This window comes from Bombina bombina, chromosome 5, assembly GCF_027579735.1.
Source record: "Bombina bombina isolate aBomBom1 chromosome 5, aBomBom1.pri, whole genome shotgun sequence".
In the NCBI taxonomy this organism is placed as follows: Eukaryota; Metazoa; Chordata; class Amphibia; order Anura; family Bombinatoridae; genus Bombina; species Bombina bombina.
The window spans coordinates 536,020,897-536,045,558 of NC_069503.1; the positions used below are offsets into that span (position 1 = coordinate 536,020,897).

General features: G+C 39.7%; 1 protein-coding gene across 2 annotated transcripts in view; it reads right to left on the reverse strand.

Moving 5' to 3' along the window:
• Positions 1–24,662, reverse strand: part of EXOSC7 (exosome component 7) — a 105,488-nt gene that overhangs the window by 33,850 nt on the left and 46,976 nt on the right. For both annotated transcript variants that reach the window (XM_053714468.1, XM_053714467.1), the window contains exons 5-7: positions 20,997–21,067; positions 16,875–16,998; positions 9,662–9,817 (exon numbers count right to left, since the gene is read on the reverse strand). In XM_053714468.1, the coding sequence (XP_053570443.1) occupies positions 9,662–9,817; positions 16,875–16,998; positions 20,997–21,067 (351 nt within the window). The remainder of the gene's footprint in view (positions 1–9,661; positions 9,818–16,874; positions 16,999–20,996; positions 21,068–24,662) is intronic.

Below are 24,662 nucleotides of genomic sequence, written 5' to 3' on the forward strand. Positions count from 1 at the left end.
AGAGGATGCTCCGCGTCGGATGTCTTGAAGATGGACCCGCTCCGGATGGATGAAGATAGAAGATGCCGTCTGAATGAAGACTTCTGATCTTCAGGGGGTTAAGTGTTAGGTTTTTTTAAGGGGGAATGGGGTAGGTTTTAGAGTAGGGTTGGTTGTGTGGGTGGTGGGTTTTAATGTTGGGGGGATTTGTAATTTTTTTTACAGGTAAAAGAGCTGATTACTTTGGGGCAATGCCCCGCAAAAGGCCCTTTTAAGGGATATTTCTAATTTAGTGTAGGGTAGGGCTTTTTTTATTTTGGGGGGGGCTTTTTTATTTTGTTAGGGGGGATTAGATTAGGTGTAATTAGTTTGTTTTTGTACTTTAGATAATTTTATTTAATTTAGGGAATTAATTTAATTATATAGTGGTAGTGTTAGGTGTAATTGTAACTTAGGTTAGGTTTTATTTTACATGTACTTTTGTCTTTATTTTAGCTAGGTAGTTATTAAATAGTTAATAACTATTTAATAACTATTCTACCTAGTTAAAATAAATACAAACTTGCATGTAAAATAAAAATAAACCCTAAGCTAGCTACAATGTAACTATTAGTTATATTGTAGCTATCTTAGGGTTTATTTTACAGGTAAGTATTTAGTTTTAAATAGGAATAATTTAGTTAATGATAGTTATTTTTATTTAGATTTATTTAAATTATATTTAAGTTAGGGGGTGTTAGGGTTAGACTTAGGTTTAGGGGTTAATAACTTTAATATAGTGGCAGCGATGTTGGGGGCGGCAGATTAGGGGTTAAGAAGTGTAGGTAGGTTGCGGCGACATTGGGGGCGGCAGATTAGGGGTTAATAAATATAATGTAGGTGTCGGCGATGTTGGGGGCAGCGGATTAGGGGTTCATAAGTATAATGTAGGTGGCGGCGGTGTCCGGAGCGGCAGATTAGGGGTTAACAATATAATATAGGTGTCTGCGATGTCGGGGGCAGCAGATTAGGGGTTAATAAGTGTAAGATTAGGGGTGTTTAGACTCGGGGTTAATGTTGGGGTGTTCGGTGCAGACATAAATGTATTTTCCCCATAGGAATCAATGGGGCTGCGTTAGGAGCTAAACGCTGATTTTTTGCAGGTTTTAGTTTTTTTTTAAGCCGGCTCTCCCCCATTGATTCCTATGGGGAAATCGTGCACGAGCACGTTCAGCCAGCTCACCGCTAATTTTGCTCTATGATCACTTTTTTGCGGTTAACGCCGGGTTTGTAAAACCCGTAATACCAGCGCTGTCTGTAAGTGAGCGTGTGCATAAACTGCTCGTTAGCACCGCACAGCTTTTAACGCCAAACTCGTAATCTAGCCGATAGTTTGTCAATAGCCTATACCGAGGTAAAGAAAGTTTCAGTATAGGTAGGGATACCAAAGGCTAAACCAGCTATTTCAAATGCCAATATAAAGGCTAAGGAGCTATTTGTAAACAATTTAATACACTCCAGCAGGTAAAATGGATCATTGGGAACACATTAAAAGAGAGAAAGTTTTGGGGTAAATTGTACCTTTAATTATGTACTCAATTAACAATTAACAGCACAAAAACAGCAGCACTTGCTAAGGCAATTAAACGTGATTGGAAAGGGCTTCATGCATTTAAAATGTACTGTTGTGCAATTTAAATTAAATATATCCCTTTATTGTACAGTAACATACAAATGAAAGGTTCCATCATAAAAAAAGCAAAATAAGTATTGTATAAAATGCAGTCAAGCAAAACAAGTTCCCAATAACTAGCAAAATGTCTAGTTTTCACTTTAAACTTCCTTGAGCAAAACAGAAGTTATAAACCTATGATGTAACAGGGAAAATAAAACAAGAGATACTGTCATACAGATAAACAAGGGCAGAAGCCCCTATTGCTTTTAACAAGATTTATCCATCCATGAGGCTTTACTGGTGCATAAACATGTCAAACTGATACATATTTATTTCCACAGCCAGCCACAGTTCCCTGATAGAAGTGTGATAGATACAACAAAATAAAAAGGTGAGGATTTAGGATTTTCCTGACAGATACCATCCTTATTTAGAAAGCAAAAAATATAATGGCCAATGCTGGGTGAAAAGTATTTAGATATATAGAATCAAGACACGAAAATGATGGCATTATTTAATTATTTAGTAGTATATAGAACCTCTCTTTAGAACCACAGACATCCAACTTACATTGCTTCAGAAATGTATGATAAATCTTAAAAAGAAAATTTTAGCCTAAATTGGAATCGACATGGGTGCATTTCAATTTTGAATAGAAGCATTTTTGTAAAACACATGTAATATCAAAAATGCTTCTAATGAAAGTTATAGCTATTTCAAAGGGACAGTCTAGTCAAAATTAATTTCATTATTCAAATACGGCATGCAATTTTAAACAATTTTCCAATTTATTTTTATGATCAAATTTGCTTTGTTTTCTTGATATTCTTTGTTGAAAGCCAAATCTAGGCGGGCTCATATGCTAATTTCTAAGCACTTGAAGGCTGCCTCTTATCTTAGTGCATTGACAGTTTTTCACAGCTAGACAGTGCTAGTTCATGGGTACCATATAGATAACATTGTGCTCACGCCGGTGGAGTTATTTTATGAGAGGGCACTGATTGGCTAAAATGCAAGTCTGGCAAAAGAACTGAGATAAGGGCAGTCTGCAGAGGCTTAGATACAAGGTAATCAATGAGGTAAAAAGTATATTAATATAACAGTGTTGGTTATGCAAAGTAAAGAGATTACTTACCTTTTAAAACAATAAAAATTCTGGGAGTAGACTGTCCTTTTAAGTATGCATCGTACACCAGCATTTTATACACAACACTTGCTTAGAGCACCTAAGGTGTTTTTACCATCTGGTAATGACTCAATGTGTTAATTACTGGAATTACACAAGCCCCATGGTGTTCTGAGCAGCTACAGTATTTAAAATGCTGGTGCACTAAGAATATCTATGCTTCACATGCACATGCAAAGAAAAATGTTAACACTAAAACAGTGATAACTTACTAGAAACATTTTATGTATATTGCAAATATGTTTCTATTCAAAGATGTAATTCATCTATGTGCATTTAAATTTTGTCCCTTTAAACTGTAGCCTTGTATATGCAATTATTTTATGACTACTACCAGGGTGAGTCAGGATAAAACAAAATTTATGCTTACCTGATAAATTCCTTTCTCCTGTAGTGTGGTCAGTCCACGGGTCATCATTACTTCTGGGATATTATCTCCTCCCCTACAGGAAGTGCAAGAGGATTCACCCAGCAGAGCTGCTATATAGCTCCTCCCCTCTACGTCACCTCCAGTCATTCGACCAAAGGACCAACGAGAAAGGAGAAGCCCAAGGGTGTAGTGGTGACTGGAGTATAATCCAAAAAAATCTTTAGCCTGCCATAAAAAACAGGGCGGGCCGTGGACTGACCACACTACAGGAGAAAGGAATTTATCAGGTAAGCATAAATTTTGTTTTCTCCTGTTAAGTGTGGTCAGTCCACGGGTCATCATTACTTCTGGGATACCAATACCAAAGCAAAAGTACACGGATGACGGGAGGGACAGGCAGGCTCTTTATACGGAGGGAACCACTGCCTGAAGAACCTTTCTCCCAAAAACAGCCTCCGAAGAAGCAAAAGTGTCAAATTTGTAAAATTTGGGAAAAGTATGAAGAGAAGACCAAGTTGCAGCCTTGCAAATCTGTTCAACAGAAGCCTCATTCTTAAAGGCCCAAGTGGAAGCCACAGCTCTAGTAGAATGAGCTGTAATTCTTTCAGGAGGCTGCTGTCCAGCAGTCTCATAGGCTAATCGTATTATGCTACGAAGCCAAAACGAGAGAGAGGTAGCCGAAGCTTTTTGACCTCTCCTCTGGCCAGAATAAACGACAAACAGGGAAGACGTTTGCCGAAACTCCTTAGTTGCCTGTAGATAAAATTTCAGGGCACGGACTACATCTAGATTGTGTAGCAGACGTTCCTTCTTCGAGGAAGGATTAGGACACAAGGATGGAACAACAATCTCTTGATTGATATTCCTGTTAGTGACCACCTTAGGTAGGAACCCAGGTTTAGTACGCAGAACTACCTTGTCTGAATGAAAAATCAGATAAGGAGAATCACAATGTAAGGCAGATAACTCAGAGACTCTTCGAGCTGAGGAAATAGCCATTAAAAACAGAACTTTCCAAGATAACAACTTGATATCAATGGAATGAAGGGGTTCAAACGGAACACCCTGTAAAACATTAAGAACTAAGTTCAAACTCCATGGTGGAGCAACAGTTTTAAACACAGGCTTGATCCTAGCTAAAGCCTGACAAAAAGCTTGAACGTCCGGGACTTCTGACAGACGTTTGTGCAAAAGAATGGACAGAGCTGAAATCTGTCCCTTTAAAGAACTAGCGGATAACCCCTTTTCTAAACCTTCTTGTAGAAAAGACAATATCCTTGGAATCCTAACCTTACTCCATGAGTAACTCTTGGATTCGCACCAATATAAGTATTTACGCCATATTTTATGGTAAATCCTTCTGGTAACAGGCTTCCTAGCCTGTATTAAGGTATCAATAACTGGCTCAGAAAACCCACGTTTTGATAAAATCAAGCGTTCAATTTCCAAGCAGTCAGCTTCAGAGAAGTTAGATTTTGATGTTTGAATGGACCCTGAATCAGAAGGTCCTGTTTCAGAGGTAGAGACCAAGGCGGACAGGATGACATGTCCACTAGATCTGCATACCAAGTCCTGCGTGGCCATGCAGGTGCTATTAGAATCACTGATGCTCTCTCCTGCTTGATTCTGGCAATCAATCGAGGAAGCATCGGGAAGGGTGGAAACACATAAGCCATCCCGAAGGTCCAAGGTGCTGTCAAAGCATCTATCATAACCGCTCCCGGATCCCTGGATCTGGACCCGTAGCGAGGAAGCTTGGCGTTCTGAAGAGACGCCATGAGATCTATCTCTGGTTTGCCCCAACGTCGAAGTATCTGGGCAAAGACCTCCGGATGAAGTTCCCACTCCCCCGGATGAAAAGTCTGACGACTTAAGAAATCCGCCTCCCAGTTCTCCACTCCCGGGATGTGGATTGCAGACAGATGGCAAGAGTGAGACTCTGCCCAGCGAATTATCTTCGATACTTCCATCATTGCTAGGGAGCTTCTTGTCCCTCCCTGATGGTTGATGTAAGCTACAGTCGTGATGTTGTCCGACTGAAACCTGATGAACCCCCGAGTTGTTAACTGGGGCCAAGCCAGAAGGGCATTGAGAACTGCTCTCAATTCCAGAATGTTTATTGGAAGGAGACTCTCCTCCTGATTCCATAGTCCCTGAGCCTTCAGAGAATTCCAGACAGCGCCCCAACCTAGTAGGCTGGCGTCTGTTGTTATAATTGACCAGTCTGGCCTGCTGAATGGCATCCCCCTGAACAGGTGTGGCCGATAAAGCCACCATAGAAGAGAGTTTCTGGTCTCTTGATTCAGATTCAGAGTGGGGGACAAATCTGAGTAATCCCCATTCCACTGACTTAGCATGCACAATTGCAGCGGTCTGAGATGTAGGCGTGCAAAAGGTACTACGTCCATTGCCGCTACCATTAAGCCGATCACCTCCATGCATTGAGCTACTGACGGGTGTTGAATGGAATGAAGGACCCGGCATGCATTTTGAAGCTTTGTTAACCTGTCTTCTGTCAGGTAAATCTTCATTTCTACAGAATCTATCAGAGTCCCCAAGAAGGGAACTCTTGTGAGTGGAAAGAGAGAACTCTTCTTTTCGTTCACCTTCCATCCATGCGACCTTAGAAATGCCAGTACTAACTCTGTATGAGACTTGGCAGTTTGAAAGCTTGAAGCTTGTATCAGAATGTCGTCTAGGTACGGAGCTACCGAAATTCCTCGCGGTCTTAGTACCGCCAGAAGAGTACCCAGAACCTTTGTGAAGATTCTTGGAGCCGTAGCCAGTCCGAATGGAAGAGCTACAAACTGGTAATGCCTGTCTAGAAAGGCAAACCTTAGATACCGGTAATGATCTCTGTGAATCGGTATGTGAAGGTAAGCATCCTTTAAATCCACTGTGGTCATGTACTGACCCTCTTGGATCATGGGCAGAATTGTTCGAATCGTTTCCATCTTGAACGATGGAACTCTTAGGAATTTGTTTAGGATCTTTAAATCCAAGATTGGCCTGAAAGTTCCCTCTTTTTTGGGAACTACAAACAGATTTGAGTAAAACCCTTGTCCTTGTTCCGACCGCGGAACTGGATGGATCACTCCCATTAATAAAAGATCTTGTACGCAGCGTAGGAACGCTGCTTTCTTTATTTGGTTTGTTGATAACCTTGACAGATGAAATCTCCCTCTTGGGGGAGAGGATTTGAAGTCCAGAAGGTATCCCTGAGATATGATCTCTAACGCCCAGGGATCCTGAACATCTCTTGCCCAAGCCTGGGCGAAGAGAGAAAGTCTGCCCCCTACTAGATCCGGTCCCGGATCGGGGGCCCTCGATTCATGCTGTCTTAGGGGCAGCAGCAGGTTTCCTGGCCTGCTTGCCCTTGTTCCAGGACTGGTTAGGTTTCCAGCCTTGTCTGTAGCGAGCAACAGCTCCTTCCTGTTTTGGTGCAGAGGAGGTTGATGCTGTTCCTGCTTTGAAATTACGAAAGGAACGAAAATTAGACTGTCTAGCCCTAGGTTTGGCTTTGTCCTGAGGCAGGGCATGGCCTTTACCTCCTGTAATGTCAGCGATAATCTCCTTCAACCCGGGCCCGAACAAGGTTTGCCCTTTGAAGGGTATATTAAGCAATTTAGATTTGGAAGTAACATCAGCTGACCAGGATTTTAGCCACAGTGCTCTGCGTGCCTGAATGGCAAATCCGGAATTCTTAGCCGTAAGTTTAGTTAAATGTACTACGGCATCTGAAATAAATGAGTTAGCTAACTTAAGGGTTCTAAGTTTGTCTGTAATCTCATCTAGTGTAGATGATTGAAGTGTCTCTTCCAGAGACTCAAACCAAAATGCTGCTGCAGCCGTGACAGGCGCAATACATGCAAGAGGTTGCAATATAAAACCTTGTTGAACAAACATTTTCTTAAGGTAACCCTCTAATTTTTTATCCATTGGATCAGAAAAGGCACAGCTATCCTCCACCGGGATAGTGGTACGCTTAGCTAAAGTAGAAACTGCTCCCTCCACCTTAGGGACCGTTTGCCATAAGTCCCGTGTGGTGGCGTCTATTGGAAACATTTTTCTAAATATCGGAGGGGGTGAGAACGGTACACCGGGCCTATCCCACTCCTTAGTAACAATTTCAGTAAGTCTCTTAGGTATAGGAAAAATATCAGTACTCGCCGGTACCGCAAAATATTTATCCAACCTACACATTTTCTCTGGTATTGCAACTGTGTTACAATCATTCAGAGCCGCTAACACCTCCCCTAGTAATACACGGAGGTTTTCCAGCTTAAATTTAAAGTTTGAAATATCTGAATCCAATCTATTTGGATCAGAACCGTCACCCACAGAATGAAGTTCTCCGTCCTCATGTTCTGCCGCCTGTGACGCAGTGTCTGACATGGCCCTAATATTATCAGCGCACTCTGTTCTCACCCCAGAGTGATCACGCTTGCCTCTAAGTTCTGGTAATTTAGCCAAAACTTCAGTCATAACAGTAGCCATATCCTGTAATGTGATTTGAAATGGCCGCCCAGATGTACTCGGCGCTACAATATCACGCACCTCCCGAGCGGGAGATGTAGGTACTGACACGTGAGGCGAGTTAGTCGGCATAACTCTCCCCTCGTTGTCTGGTGAAATATGTTCAATTTGTACAGATTGACTCTTATTTAAAGTAGCATCAATACAGTTAGTACATAAATTTCTATTGGGCTCCACTTTGGCATTAGCACATATAGCACATGTATCTTCCTCTGAATCAGACATGTTTAACACACTAGCAATTAACTAGCAACTTGGAAATGCTTTTTAAGTAATTTACAATAATATGAAAACGAACTGTGCTTATAAGAAGCACAGAAAAAATTATGACAGTTGAAAATAACTAAGTTATAGCATCAAATCTTTGTAAGAAATAAACAATTTTAGCAAAGGATTGTTCCCATTAGCAAGGATAACTAACCCTGGCAGCAGAAAAAATACACAAAAAAACGTTTTTTATCACAGTAAACTACACTCTTCACAGCTCTGCTGTGATGATAACCTCCCTCAAACAAGGCTTTGGAGATCCCTGAGTTCTGTAAGATGAACCGGATCATGCAGGAAGAAAATGAACCTCTGACTGAGATTTTTTGATGCGTAGTAAAAGCGCCAAAAATGGCCCCTCCCCCTCACACATAACAGTGAGAGAGATCAGTGAACTGCTTTAAATTAAACAAAACTATTGCCAAGTGGAGAAAATAGTGCCCAAAACATTTTTTCACCCAGTACCTCAGAGAAATAAACGTTTTTACATGCCAGCAAAAAAACGTTTAACCTCAATAAATTAATTGTTATTTAAAACCTATTGCAAGTCCCTGCAAATTAGGTTAAGCCTATGCATACAGTATAATCCAGTGAAGTACCATCCCCCAGAATACTGAAGTGTAAAATATACATACATGACAGCCTGATACCAGCTACATCTACTGCATTTAAGGCTGAGTTTACATTATAACGGTATGGCAGAATTTTCTCATCAATTCCATGTCAGAAAATAACAAACTGCTACATACCTCTTTGCAGATTAATCTGCCCGCTGTCCCCTGATCTGAAGTTTACCTCTCCTCAGATGGCCGAGAAACAGCAATATGATCTTAACTACTCCGGCTAAAATCATAGAAAAAAACTCAGGTAGATTCTTCTTCCAATTCTACCAGAGAATGAATAACACACTCCGGTGCTATTATAAAATAACAAACTTTTGATTGAAGGTAATAAACTAATTAAATCACCACAGTCCTCTCACACATCCTATCTATTCGTTGGGTGCAAGAGAATGACTGGAGGTGACGTAGAGGGGAGGAGCTATATAGCAGCTCTGCTGGGTGAATCCTCTTGCACTTCCTGTAGGGGAGGAGATAATATCCCAGAAGTAATGATGACCCGTGGACTGACCACACTTAACAGGAGAAAAATATTTTAATAAAATCTGTCTAATGCATTTTTATATTAAATATATGAATAAATAATTAAAGGGACACTGAACCCAAATTTTTTCTTTTGTGTTTCAGATAGAGCATGCAATTTTAAGCAACTTTCTAATTTACACCTATTATCAATATTTCTTCGTTTTCTTGCTATCTTTATTTGAAAAAGAAGACATTTAAGCTTTTTTGGGGGGTTCAGAACTCTGGACAGCACTTTTTTATTGGTGGATGAATTTATCCACCAATCAGCAAGGACAACCCAAGTTGTTCACCAAAAATGGGCCGGCATCTAAACTTACATTCTTGCATTTCAAATAAAGATACCAAGAGAATTAAGAAAATGTGATAATAGGAGTAAATTAGAAAGTTGCTTAAAATGTCATGCTCTATCTGAATCATGAAAGAAAAAATGTGGGTACAGTGTCCCTTTAATATAATTCCAACCATCACTTGCAAAGTAAGCTTCCCTGTCTTTGTTATGAAACGTATTGAAGAAATGATCATTTTACCTCAATCATCTCAAATATGCTCTCAGGATCCAGACTGCCTTTGCCTATTTTCCTCATGCAGGTCAGCACCCCTTTGCTTGTCACAGAGACAAGCAGACTGGCCAATGAGCAGGCCTCTTCTTGTAACATGGCGTCTACCACATGCCTGTGTCCAATCTGGATTTATTCATTTAAGGGAAAAAGGAAAAAAAGAAGGAAAGTCTTGAGATAACATACTTGCAGAAGAAGTAGATGATACATCATTAAGAGATATTAAGGGCTAGATTTATCAACCCTGAGGCGTACAGGGGCGCATATACGCACCCCTGTACGCCTCAGCTCGCCTGTGGCGGGGCGCAATTACCCGCAGGTAATTAACATTGCACACAAGCGCAATTTTGCGCTCGCGTGCAATCCCGCCCCCTGCCCGCGCACAGCCAATCACGCGCGGGCAGGAGCTGTCAATCTCCTCGGTCGGACTCGACCGAGGAGATTGAATTTCGCCAGAATAGATGTGGCGAAGATGTTAGGGAAGCAGCGGTCTGGTGACCGCTGCTTGATAAATCGCGGCGAGCAAGTTCTTGTGAGAACTTGCTGCCGCAGGGGCTTGATAAATCTAGCCCTAAATGAGCTGGAATAATTATATATACAGTATATTTGATATTTTTATAACATTGTGAGAATTACAATGAAAGAAACTTTAATTTCATGGTAAATTAATTTTAAAGGACATTCTACTCAAAGTGTTCTGTCATCCACATGGAAGATCAGCATTTAAAAGAAATGCTTTTTTGTTTCCCAGAAAATGTAATTTTTCAAAATACAGTTGTAAGAGTGCAAATAATATTAAATTTGAAATTAAAAAAAGGCACCCATAGTGGAAAACAGGCACAATAAGTAAATCATTATCATATATCCAAACTTTGTTTTTATTTATTTCCAAAATCTGTCATACTCACACTCATACAGATTTGAAACAAAAACAGAATTTATGCTTACCTGATAAATTACTTTCTCCAACGGTGTGTCCGGTCCACAGCGTCATCCATAACTTGTGGGAATATTCTCTTCCCCAACAGGAAATGGCAAAGAGCACAGCAAAAGCTGTCCATATAGTCCCTCCCAGGCTCCGCCCCCCCAGTCATTCGACCGACGGTTAGGAGAAAAAAAGGAGAAACTATAGGGTGCCGTGGTGACTGCAGTGTATAGAGAAAGAAATTTTTCAAACCTGATTAAAAAACCAGGGCGGGCCGTGGACCGGACACACCGTTGGAGAAAGTAATTTATCAGGTAAGCATAAATTCTGTTTTCTCCAACATTGGTGTGTCCGGTCCACGGCGTCATCCATAACTTGTGGGAACCAATACCAAAGCCTTAGGACACGGATGAAGGGAGGGAGCAAATCAGGTTACCTAAACAGAAGGCACCACGGCTTGCAAAACCTTTCTCCCAAAAATAGCCTCCGAAGAAGCAAAAGTATCAAATTTGTAGAATTTGGCAAAAGTGTGCAGAGAAGACCAAGTCGCTGCCTTACATATCTGATCAACAGAAGCCTCGTTTTTAAAGGCCCATGTGGAAGCCACAGCCCTAGTAGAGTGAGCTGTGATTCGTTCAGGAGGCTGCCGTCCGGCAGTCTCATAAACCAATCGGATGATGCTTTTCAGCCAGAAAGAAAGAGAGGTAGCAGTAGCTTTTTGTCCTCTCCTCTTACCGGAATAAACGACAAACAAAGAAGAAGTTTGTCTGAAATCCTTTGTTGCTTCTAAATAGAACTTTAAAACACGGACTACATCTAAATTGTGTAACAAACGTTCCTTCTTTGAAACTGGATTCGGACACAAAGAAGGAACAACTATTTCCTGGTTAATATTCTTGTTGGAAACAACTTTTGGAAGAAAACCAGGCTTGGTACGCAAAACAACCTTATCTGAATGGAACACCAGATAGGGTGGATCACACTGCAAAGCAGATAATTCAGAAACTCTTCTAGCAGAAGAAATAGCAACCAAAAACAGAACTTTCCAAGATAGTAACTTGATATCTATGGAATGTAAGGGTTCAAACGGAACCCCTTGAAGAACTGAAAGAACTAAATTTAGACTCCAGGGAGGAGTCAAAGGTCTGTAAACAGGCTTGATCCTGACCAAAGCCCTGTACAAAAGCTTGTACATCTGGCACAGCTGCCAGTCGTTTGTGTAACAAGACAGAGCAGAAATCTGTCCTTTTAGAGAACTCGCTGACAATCCCTTATCCAAACCTTCTTGGAGAAAGGAGAGGATCCTGGGAATTTTAATCTTACTCCATGAGAATCCCTTGGATTCACACCAACAGATATATCTTTTCCATATTTTATGGTAAATCTTTCTAGTCACAGGTTTTCTGGCTTGGACAAGAGTATCTATCACTGAATCCGAAAATCCACGCTTGGATAAAATCAAGCGTTCAATTTCCAAGCAGTCAGCTGGAGAGAAACTAGATTTGGATGTTCGAATGGACCTTGTACTAGAAGATCCTGTCTCAAAGGTAGCTTCTATGGTGGAGCCGATGACATATTCACTAGGTCTGCATACCAAGTCCTGCGTGGCCACGCAGGAGCTATCAGAATCACCGAGGCCCTCTCCTGTTTGATCCTGGCTACAAGCCTGGAAAGGAGAGGGAACGGTGGAAACGCATAAGCTAGGTTGAACGACCAAGGCGCCACTAATGCATCCACTAGAGTCGCCTTGGGATCCCTGGATCTTGACCCGTAGCAAGGAACCTTGAAGTTCTGACGAGACGCCATCAGATCCATGTCTGGAATGCCCCATAATTGAGTCAACTGGGCAAACACCTCAGGGTGAAGTTCCCACTCCCCCGGATGGAAAGTCTGACGACTCAGATAATCCGCCTCCCAGTTGTCTACTCCTGGGATGTGGATTGCAGATAGGTGGCAGGAGTGATCCTCCGCCCATTTGATGATTTTGGACCCCTCTCTCATCGCCAAGGAACTCCTTGTTCCCCCCTGATGGTTGATGTAAGCAACAGTCGTCATGTTGTCTGACTGGAATCTTATGAATCTGGCCTTCGCTAGTTGAGGCTAAGCCCGGAGAGCATTGAATATCGCTCTCAGTTCCAGAATGTTTATCGGGAGAAGAGACTCTTCCCGAGACCATAGACCCTGAGCTTTCAGGGAATCCCAGACCGCGCCCCAGCCTAATAGACTGGCGTCGGCCGTGACGATGACGCACTCTGGTCTGCGGAAACTCATTCACTGGGACAGGTGATCGTGGGTCAACCACCAACGGAGTGAGTCTCTGGTCATCTGGTCTACTTGAATCATTGGAGACAAGTCTGTATAGTCCCCATTCCACTGCTTGAGCATGCACAGTTGTAATGGTCTTAGATGAATTCGAGCAAAAGGAACTATGTCCATTGCTGCAACCATCAACCCTACTACTTCCATGCACTGAGCTATGGAAGGCAGCAGAATAGAGTGAAGAACTTGACAAGCGTTTAGAAGCTTTGACTTTCTGACTTCTGTCAGGAAAATCTTCATTTCTAAAGAATCTATTATTGTTCCCAAGAAGGGAACTCTTGTCGACGGAGACAGGGAACTCTTTTCTAGAACAATGTCTGTATGAGCCTTTGCTTTGGAAAGAGATGACGCTTGGATTAGAATGTCGTCCAGATAAGGTGCCACTGCAAAACCCCTTGGTCTTAGAACCGCTAGAAGGGATCCGAGCACCTTTGTGAAAATCCATGGAGCAGTGGCTAGCCCGAATGGGAGAGCCACGAACTGGTAATGCTTGTCCAGAAAGGCGACCCTTAGGAACTGATAATGATCTTTGTGGATAGGAATATGTAGATACGCATCCTTTAAATCCACGGTAGTCATAAATTGACCCTCCTGGATTGTAGGTAAAATTGTTCGAATGGTTTCCATTTTGAACGATGGAACTCTGAGAAATTTGTTTAGAATTTTTAAATCCAGAATTGGTCTGAAAGTTCCCTCTTTTTTGGGAACTACAAACAGATTTGAGTAAAACCCCTGACCTTGTTCCACAGTTGGAACTGGGTGTATCACTCCCATCTTTAACAGGTCTTCTACACAATGTAAGAATGCCTGTATCTTTATTTGGTTTGAAGATAAGTGAGACATGTGGAACCTTCCCCTTGGGGGTAGTTCCTTGAATTCTAGAAGATAACCCTGAGAGACTATTTCTAGTGCCCAGGGATCCTGAACATCTCTTGCCCAAGCCTGAGCAAAGAGAGAGAGTCTGCCCCCTACTAGATCCGGTCCCGGATCGGGGGCTACCCCTTCATGCTGTCTTGGTAGCAGCAGCAGGCTTCTTGGCCTGTTTACCCTTGTTCCAGCCTTGCATCGGTTTCCAAGCTGGTTTAGTCTGGGAAGCGTTACCCTCTTGTCTAGAGGCTGCAGAGTTGGAAGCCGGTCCATTCATGAAATTGCGAAAGGAACGAAAATTGGACTTATTCTTAGCCTTGAAAGGCCTATCTTGTGGGAGGGCATGGCCCTTTCCCCCAGTGATGTCTGAAATAATTTCTTTAAATTCTGGCCCAAAAAGGGTCTTACCTTTGAAAGGGATATTAAGCAATTTTGTCTTGGAAGATACATCCGCCGACCAAGACTTTAGCCAGAGCGCTCTGCGCGCCACAATTGCAAACCCTGAATTTTTCGCCGCTAATCTCGCTAACTGCAAAGCGGCATCCAAAATAAAGGAATTAGCTAACTTAAGTGCATGAATTCTGTCCATGACTTCCTCATACGGAGTCTCCCTACTGAGCGACTTTTCCAGTTCCTCGAACCAGAACCACGCCGCTGTAGTGACAGGAATAATGCACGAAATAGGTTGAAGGAGGTAACCTTGCTGTACAAAAATCTTTTTAAGCAAACCCTCCAATTTTTTATCCATAGGATCTTTGAAAGCACAACTGTCCTCAATAGGAATGGTCGTGCGTTTGGCTAGTGTAGAAACCGCCCCCTCGACCTTAGGGACTGTTTGCCATAAGTCCTTTCTGGGGTCGACCATAGGGAACAATTTCTTAAATATAGGAGGAGGGACAAAAGGAATGCCTGGCTTCTCCCACTCCTTATTCACTATGTCCGCCACCCGTTTGGGTATCGGAAAAGCATCAGGGTGCACCGGGACCTCAAGGAACTTGTCCATCTTGCATAATTTTTCTGGGATGACCAGATTGTCACAATCATCCAGAGTAGATAGCACCTCCTTAAGTAATGCGCGGAGATGCTCTAATTTAAATGTCACAACATCAGGTTCTGCCTGCTGAGAAATTCTTCCTGTATCAGAAATTTCCCCATCTGACAAACCTTCCCTCACTGCCACTTCAGATTGGTGTGAGGGTATGACAGAAAAATTATCATCAGCGCCCTCCTGCTCTACAGTGTTTAAAACAGAGCAATCGCGCTTTTCTCTGAAATGCTGGCATTTTGGATAAAATATTTGCTATGGAGTTATCCATTACTGCTGTCAATTGTTGCATAGTAACAAGCATTGGCGCGCTAGAAGTACTAGGGGTCGCCTGCGCGGGCATAACTGGTATAGACACAGAAGGAGATGATGTAGAACTATGTCTACTTCCTTCATCTGAGGAATCATCCTGGGCAACTTTACTATTTGTGACAGTACTGTCCTTACTTTGTTTGGACGCTATGGCACAATTATCACACATATTTGAAGGAGGAACCACATTGGCTTCCATACATACAGAACATGATCTATCTGAAGGCACAGACATGTTAAACAGGCTTAAACTGGTTAATAAAGCACAAAAACCGTTTTAAAACAAAACCGTTACTGTCTCTTTAAATGTTAAACAGGGCACACTTTATTACTGAATATGTGAAAAACTATGAAGGAATTATCCAATTTTCACCACAGTGTCTTAATGCATTCAAAGTATTGCACCCCAAATTTCAAGCTGTTAACCCTTAAAATGTGGAAACCGGAGCCGTTTACAATTTTAACCCCCTTACAGTCCCAGCCACAGCCTTTGCTGCGACTTCACCAATCCCAGGGGGGTATACGATAACAAATGAAGCCTTCTAGGAACTTTTTCAGTGAATTCCAGACCCTCACACATGCAGCTGCATGTACTGTTCTCAAAAGTAACTGCGCAGTAATGGCGCGAAAATGAGGCTCTGCCTACTACAGAGAAAGGCCCTTCCTGACTGGGAAGGTGTCTTAACAAGTGCCTGGCACTAAAAAACGTTCCCCAAAGTTATAAAAGTGTGAAATTCAACTTCAAACTGCATATAATACCTAAATAAAGCAATCGATTTAGCCCATAAAAGTGTCTACCAGTTTATAGCCCATAATAAGCCCTTTATTCTGTTTGAGACTAAGAAAATGGCTTACCGATCCCCATGAGGGAAAAAGGACAGCCTTCCAGCATTACACAGTCTTGTTAGAAAAATGGCTAGTCATACCTTGAGCAGAAAAGTTTGCAAACTGTTCCCCCCAACTGAAGTTCTCTCAGCTCAACAGTCCTGTGTGGGAACAGCAATCGATTTTAGTTACTGCTGCTAAAATCATACTCCTCTTATAAACAGAACTCTTCATCTCTTTCTGTTTCAGAGTAAATAGTACATACCAGCACTATTTTAAAATAAACTCTTGATAGAAGAATAAAAAAATACAACTAAACACCACATACTCTTCACCATCTCCGTGGAGATGCTACTTGTTCAGAGCGGCAAAGAGAATGACTGGGGGGGCGGAGCCTGGGAGGGACTATATGGACAGCTTTTGCTGTGCTCTTTGCCATTTCCTGTTGGGGAAGAGAATATTCCCACAAGTTATGGATGACGCCGTGGACCGGACACACCAATGTTGGAGAAATTATTGATTAAATAAAATTAGGAATAATTCTAGATGAAAGGAGAAGAAGACTTTCCGCAATTTTGTAGCGTTGCACCAGTGTGCAGGAGATAATGTCCCTGATCAACTAAGATCTTTCTATAGCGGAAGCTTTCTTAATTTTATCTGTCCCTATTTTACTTAGTGTTGTGGATAAATAATAATGCTAAGCTCTCCTGCAACGGGAGCAAATTTACCACAGTGTATTAAATTATATTTCCTGCTGTCACAGGTATGCTAAAGATGATATATTATTTTCCCCTTCCGCTGTGCTAAGTATGTGAGAATACACTTAGCAGAAATCGGATGTCCATGTTTAAGACAAGAAAATAGGAAGTGAATAAGAAACTAATACTTACTCTGCTTAATGTTACAATGCAGGGAACATCAACCACAGAAAGCCGCACACAATCGAACGGATCATCTGAGAGTTCGATATCTTTGCATCCTTCTTCATCTTCCAACAAGCGCACTTTAGGTATCCTAAATGGCAATATGTTCTTAAGGTTTGAGTAGATAAAATATTTTTTTCAAGCAGAAGCATGACTGTCATAAAAATAATTGTATAAGCATAGTATGCTTCAGTGGAAAAGATCTAAGAATTAAAGTTTTATAAGCAATGTGTTCCTCGGTAACAAATATGCAGTGCTTTCCAATTTCAGAGCATCTCTTGTGCACATTTAGCTTATCTTGTCTGATTTAGACATTTAGAGGCAAGCTAAAAAAAATAGCGCAAGCAGTAACCTTAGCAATTACGGTTAATATGTTGCTGGGTTAGGATAACAACACTACACTGTGTATTATGTGTAATCCAGTCTTACTGGGAGGAATACAAAAATATTAGAAAATCATGCAAAATAATCAATATACACTTTTTTTAATATGCATAATTGTTTTTACAGGCATTGGATTTTGCCTTTAATGTCCTTTATAACAAAATCTAAATGTATGTACTGTTTCTTTAAAGTGTTTGATTATGTGTAATAAACAACTTTGAAATATACTTTGATTATTATTTTTGCTTCTTTTATGTGTCATTTCACTCTGAAAATTGTGCAGGTTCAGGGCTAACCCTGCTGCATATCTGTCCCTAATTGGGCTCAGAAGAGATTATCAGATAGCATACACTGCATTGTTTTGCAGTTTATTAACACAATGCCAATGGCTAGTTGCGTCTACTCTAGAAACAAGTCCAGACTTGTTGCTAGAGTAGACGCAACTAGCCATTGGCATTGTGTTAATAAACTGCAAAACAATGCAGTGTATGCTAGCTCATAATCTCTTCTGAGCCCAATTACGGACAGATATGCAGCAGGGTTAGCCCTGAACCTCCAAATAAGGCAAGAGGTGGATAGAGTTTGGCTAATCGGCTTAATAAAAACAAATGAATCAAACAAGTTGTTCATTTATTTTGAAATTACTTACACTTGGTTGATATGTTCTAAAGCAAGATAACAGAAATATTGCGTAATTACATGATGTTTAGTGTCCAATTAACCCCTTAATGCCGGTGCTTATTTATAAGAAAAAAAAGTTAAGATGAAAACAAATAATTAAAAAATTGAAATCACGCGATCTTACATGCGATCGTGTGATTTCAATGATGGGATCGGGTATGGGGGGAGGGCCTATGACACTAGGCACGCCTTTCAGTCCACAATCCCAGTTAGGAAGTCGTAGCTGCTCCAGTACAGCAGAATGGCTAGGTCGTTCCATCCCGTCCTAAAGTCGCAAAAGCACAGCGCAGGTAGAACGGCATGGAACGTCCTAACGGCGGGAAGGGGTTAAAGGGCCATAATAGTCAAAAACATACATGTTCTAGGAAGTTGGCCATCTGTGATTTAGGCAATGCTTGAGTTCAGCAATGAAATATGATAGCTTGCAAATGAACTTTCAGTATCTTTACTTGCAATGCTAGTAGACTACAGTTTTATGTAGATTACTGAAAGGCAATGTCTATGTAAATGTTATTAAAATGCACCTACAATAAAACATTTCACACTAAATACTCTCTGGTTTCATCTGTGGACCCCTTATGGAGACAGCAGAGTACCAGATTAAGTCAATGTGTCATGGAGCATAGGAATACCTGAGAAAGTTTGCTAACTTATCTTTTGCAAAAAATAAAAATAGGCATTGCATGTGAAATAGGACGGGACTTCACTAATATAGAGGAGAAGAAAGCCAGATGTCTGGACATTACAAGAAGAGTTCCTGCTTGGGCCCACACAACTGTACAGTCCATTCTGGATCAACATCTCTAACTATAAGCCTAGGAGTAGCCACAAGCTTCAATTACAATTATCTCAGACGTTCATTTGAGGTAGGTCAGTTAAGACAAAAGATCAAAAGTGACAGTTACTTATGGTTATATGTTCAGCCATATTATTTGTTTTGACATTTTATAGACTTTTTACATTCAAAAAATATCAGTGGAACATGGTGAATTATTTCTTTCAAATTATGTTAAAGGACCATAATATTTTGTTAAAACATGCCATTTTAAGACTATTGACCCTGCACTACTGTGTGTTTAAACCCCTCAAAGGGGTTAAACACACAGTAGAAGTACCCCTCGGGACATACAAAATACTGCTAATTCTGAACAGAAACTGCAGCTGATCCAATCAGCAGTGCTAATCACAAAGCTCAGGTGTGTAACTTGCGCTGCTGATTAGATCAGCGGCAGTTTCCGCTCTGGACCAGCAGTGCTCTGCTTGTCCCGAATGGTATTTCAACTGTGTGTTTAACTTCTTTGCAGGTAAAAGACAAAGTAGTGCAGGATCGATAGTCTTGAAATAGGATGTTCTATCAAATAAGAGCTTGTGATTTTTCGACTATTATTGTCCTTTAAGTTATTTTAATGAGAACTTAATTTCCATGCATAATTAACATTGTTCTACTACCTTGATAAAAGTTTGGTTTAGATTTTCAGAAGAAAAAATATAATTTACACTTATTATGGATGACTTTAAAATCAAAAAGCTTAATTTGTGCCGTGAATAAATAATAAAAAGGATTTCATATGCAGCAGGGAAAAATGCATTTGAGATCTTAGAAAAGTAAAATATTGGATAGATTTTTTTTTATTTTTATCTAAAACATCTTTAAAAGCAAACAGTTGTTTCTACACTATAGGATATTATGAACATATTTACTCCAGCTGACCATAGCCTTAGTTGTTAAAAGGATCTTATAGCATAGCAGTTTAACATACTTCACAGAAAGATCTAAGAATGATTTCACAATATTATCTACCGTCTGCTGGATAATTTCTTTCTGAATGAGAGAGCATATGGATCTGATTGTTTTAAACGCACAGCAGGCAGCTCATAGAACATCAGACACATTTCTGTACCATATATCTGTCATAATACCAGAAATTTCCCTTTATTCCATGTATTGGAGGTCACAAGCCAATACAAATACACTGTCAATGTGGAGAAGATTAAGCTTCAATAGTCCAATGTACACTTAGGTAAGGACAAAAGTGCAGATATGGAAACGGACAGCTTTGCTATTGTTGAAAATGTTTAAAGGGACATAAAACTCACATTTCTTTATTTCATGATTCACATACAGCATACAATTTTATATAACTTTTCAGTTTATTTCTATTATCTAGAAGAAAAATGAGACTTCCAAAGTGTATACTTCGCCAGAGAATGTTTCATGTTTGTGCTATAACACTAACAGCTATGGTACTAACAAAAGATATAGGGCTAGATTATGAGTGGAGCGCTATTTATCGCTCCCACTCACACTCTAACTCCGCTCGACGTTGGTTCTTTGCACGCTAACTTGTTGCACGCAAAGAGCCTAAGTCACCATCGCGAGTGTGTTAACGTACTCCCCCAAAGTCTTTAATGGAGCGAGAAACATGGAAAAAAAATCTAACACCCAAACTTGCGTGCTAACCCAAATCGCCATAAGCCCCCTACTCTAAAAAAAAACCCTAAACCGTCACATAGGCCACCGCAAAGTACCCCACTACACTATTAACCCCTAAACTGCCACACACCCCACATCGCAAAGTACCCGATTCACTAACAACCCCTAAACTGCCGCAACCCCATCGTAAAATACCCCTCTACACTATTAACCCCCAAACCCCATCGCAAAATACCCCTCTACACTATTAACCCCTAAATGGCCACAACCCCTATCGCAAAACACCCCCTGTTACCCAAAAATAACAAAAAACCTTACCTTTATAAAACAAAAAAATAACATATGAAATAAAAAGCTAACATTACAGAAAATAAAAAGCCTACCAAAGGACTTGACATGTTACCATCTCTTTGCATCTAACTGGTTATGGTATGGCATATTTTTGTTTACTCTGCATAGGATGCCCATATCAATCGCTGTATACAAGATTGTCTATATATAAATAATAAAACAAAAATATATAGGGAATAAAAACAGGCACAGTATATGCACTGCATATATTATAGGCTGCCAAAAATAAAGTTCCTTACCTGGTGTTAAAAAGAGCTGCTTTTACCGCTATAGAGATTGTGTCAAATAGGTTACCACCACACTCCAAAAGCTGCAAAAACAAAGAACAAAACAAATCACGATAAATCATTAGCATGTCCAAACAATTCATTTCTAGGGGCTACAGGTCTAGGACTGATCCAGTTAAAGAGACAGTATACAAACACACATATGTGCATATGAAAGAGCAGCAATGCATGTTAAAATATTTGTGCATAAAAGGTAAAATGATTACATTTCACCAACATACATAAAAACAAAACCCACAGCTATATTGATAGGGGGGGACGATTTTCCAAACTGTAGATTAATTTAGCACATAAATATCCATTACAAATAAGATAAAATGTAAATGATCCTGTTTTAAATAGAACCAATATATATTTATTCACAGGCACGAATGTCAATGAAGAGATCAAACTGTATTTTATTTTGTGTAACAGGAGAAATGACAGTCATGCCTATAAATAAATAAGGAAATGAGTTCACTTGTTCTCTCAGCGGCAGCAGTAACAGTGCCTAGCGCATCCAGGCTGAGAAACAATGGCCAATTAAAAAGGCAAGTCAGGTGGCAAATCTGTAATGTTAACTCTCTGGTAATTACACAGCGCCTAAAGCAAGCTTCTTATCATACAACAAAGACACAATTTTCAAGCAACTGTTAATTAAAAATGGAATTAACTCAAAATGATCTGTAACTCTTCCTTATGTATGAATTCCTAAACTGTATTTACACTTCAGCTAAAAATAGATGAAAAGGATGCGTTTCCGTAATGTTTAACAGCCTATTCTTTCATAAGATCGATGTCATATGTACTTGCCTCACTACTACGTCTTAGGTAGGTGTTTAAGCAGTGGGTTTAATGTTTTCATTACAGAGCCTCATATGTTTAAAGGAATATTAAATAGTGCCCCTATAGTAAAAACAAATATGTTTAATCAAGGTAAAACATAAAAAGAAGATTGTGTAAAAAACAGGAAATAACTTACTTGCAAAATAAGCACTTGGAATTTCTCATTGTAGCCCCTGCACACAGGGAGCAGACATGTTTTAAACTTAAAGTGATGGTCAATTTTCTATGATTCTACTACCGCAATGCAATGAGTCATATTCTAGCAATGTAATTGCTAAAAAAAAATTTTGGTTAATATATTTCTTTTAAAAAATAAATCATATATAAAATAAGTACATTTGCTACCGCGACTCCTCCCACGCACCACTTCCTTGTTTTTCAGTTGTGACGTATCGAGCGGTCCCACCTGCTCTTTACGTCGTCCCCAAGCGAGTTCACGATACTACCAATAATCTGCGCATGCGTATATTAACTTAAACCGCGCATACGTCAAACTCTGCAGCGTTACAGAAACATAATATTCAATGAATGTATAGATACATTCATTGAGTAATATGCGACAGTGTGAATCGGCTGCATTTTCATCACCTCGTCTAAACGCTTGTTATTTACAGTACCCTGCAAATTATTGGTAAGCAACCAAATGTGATAATAATACTAATATTCTAACTAGAGAAGCATCTAAATAGTATTTACATCTTCATCTTAGTTATATATATTTTCATTTGGTAAAATATATTATCCGATTATTAGTTCTACTTATATAGCCTTTTTCAATATCTAAGATAATTCTGGTAGGTAATAGAAATACAATAGTTAAAATATTGAGTCAATCCAGATTTCATACTTACGAAATAACGCTAGCGATATTGTTGTTGTTTTGTATCCAAGTGTATCGGGAGAAATCTACGCATGCGCGTCTCATGAACGAGCATGAGAAACAAAGAGCGATATCATCAATTAAAGGCATGCGCATAGCGAGCAAGTTGTTTAAATGCATGTGCATAATGATGGCGTGACGTTTAGAGAAGGGGCTTAATTCCCCTAGGAGGAAACGGCCATTGGTGGATTGAATAGGACTAGCCTGTCAATCAATTCTAGAAAATGGCGGGGGGAGGATAAAACTGTAAAAATGTCGATTTATACGGTAAAGAAAAATGAAATTGAGTAAGATGTATTAAAAAGGATGAATGAAGGTTGTGCTATTTTTTTGATAAGGTATAGAACCGCGAGAGCAAGTCACCTGAACTTGACCTTCACTTTAAGTTGCATTCTGCCTCTGCTGAGCATTAATCCAAAGTCAATAATTAAGATCCCAATCGAAAAGAGAAGGATGCTTAAACCCACAGCGCTGTTAACACAGCTTAAAATAGTGACCGGAAAATTATATAGTGTTGTTAACACAGCTGAGTAGCTAGAATATATGTATCGAATATATGTCAGATAATAGTGGCTAAACAGTAATACAATGGCCTAGACAATGCTGAATATAATAAAAAAGTTATACTAAATGCTATATGTCCTTTTCCCACTTGCTTAATAGTATATCTTTTATCAGCGCAGAGTAACATAACCTCTTTTTCTAGCATCTCTGCTGAGCATTAACAAAACAGACTTACTGTCTCTCTAGCATCTGAATAGTAAACAAGCTCATGTTACACTAGAAGATTTACGACACCAAGCTATAAATTCCTTTCTGCAGATGCCCCAGCCTCCTTGTAGGGCTGTGACAGGAAGTAATGGAACCTGCACCAATTCAGTTAAAAATAAGTTTTGCAAATGTAGAGCGCCTTATAGCTAATAAAAAATTTAAATACAATAAAAATAGATATAAAAATAAATATCCCCTTAAAAGGGAAGCAACATACATAAGCTACTATCTTACTAGTTTAGAAATGCAATTAAGGTAAAAATAGACAGCGCCATTAATACAAGTTTCACAGTTTATTCAAAAAGTAAAAAATAAAAATTGTCACACAATGTGAACATGCATATTGGATACAATATAAAAGTAAAAATGTCAGAACACTAGGCTAAATATAACATATCAGAATTGATACGAATAAGAAGTCTGTAAGTGGAGAGAGACAAAAATTGCTTGCCTGGCCAGGTCTGTAATCCTTACTACGCGTTTCATGGCTCCTCAGGTAACTTTTTTATTTTTTACTTTTTAAATAAACTGTGGAACTTGTATTATTGGTACTGTCTATTTTTACCTCAGTTAAACATAAGAAATAAAAGTCAAAATAATTTTAAAAATGACAAAGATTAAATTTTGCAATGATTTCTATTAAAGGGACTCTCAAGTCAAAATTAAAAACTTTTGTGATTCAGATAGAGCATGTATTTTTTTAAACAACTTTACACTTCTTCCAACAACTTCAAACTACTTCCATTAACAAAATATGCAGTCTTTTTATATTTACACTTTTTGAGTCATGAGCAAGAATTCACAGAATATACATATATGCATATGTGATTGGCTAATGGCCGTCACATGATACAGGGGGAGTGGAAATAGGCATAACTTTGGAATTTGTCAGAAAAAAAATCTACTACCCATTTGAAGTTCAGTGCTATTGCGTTTTTTATCATGCATTTATTGTTTACGCAAATCTACTATATTTACTGGTCTTTTAAGTATTAAACAGTTTATCATCCTTTTAACTTGTAAAGTGTAAAATGGGAAATCAGGGGGTGGAGCATATCATAGCGGTGGCAAACCTAGGTTAGTGTAGATCACTACAATTTTAGTTATTATTTATTTTCTAATATATAAAAAATGCAATGCGG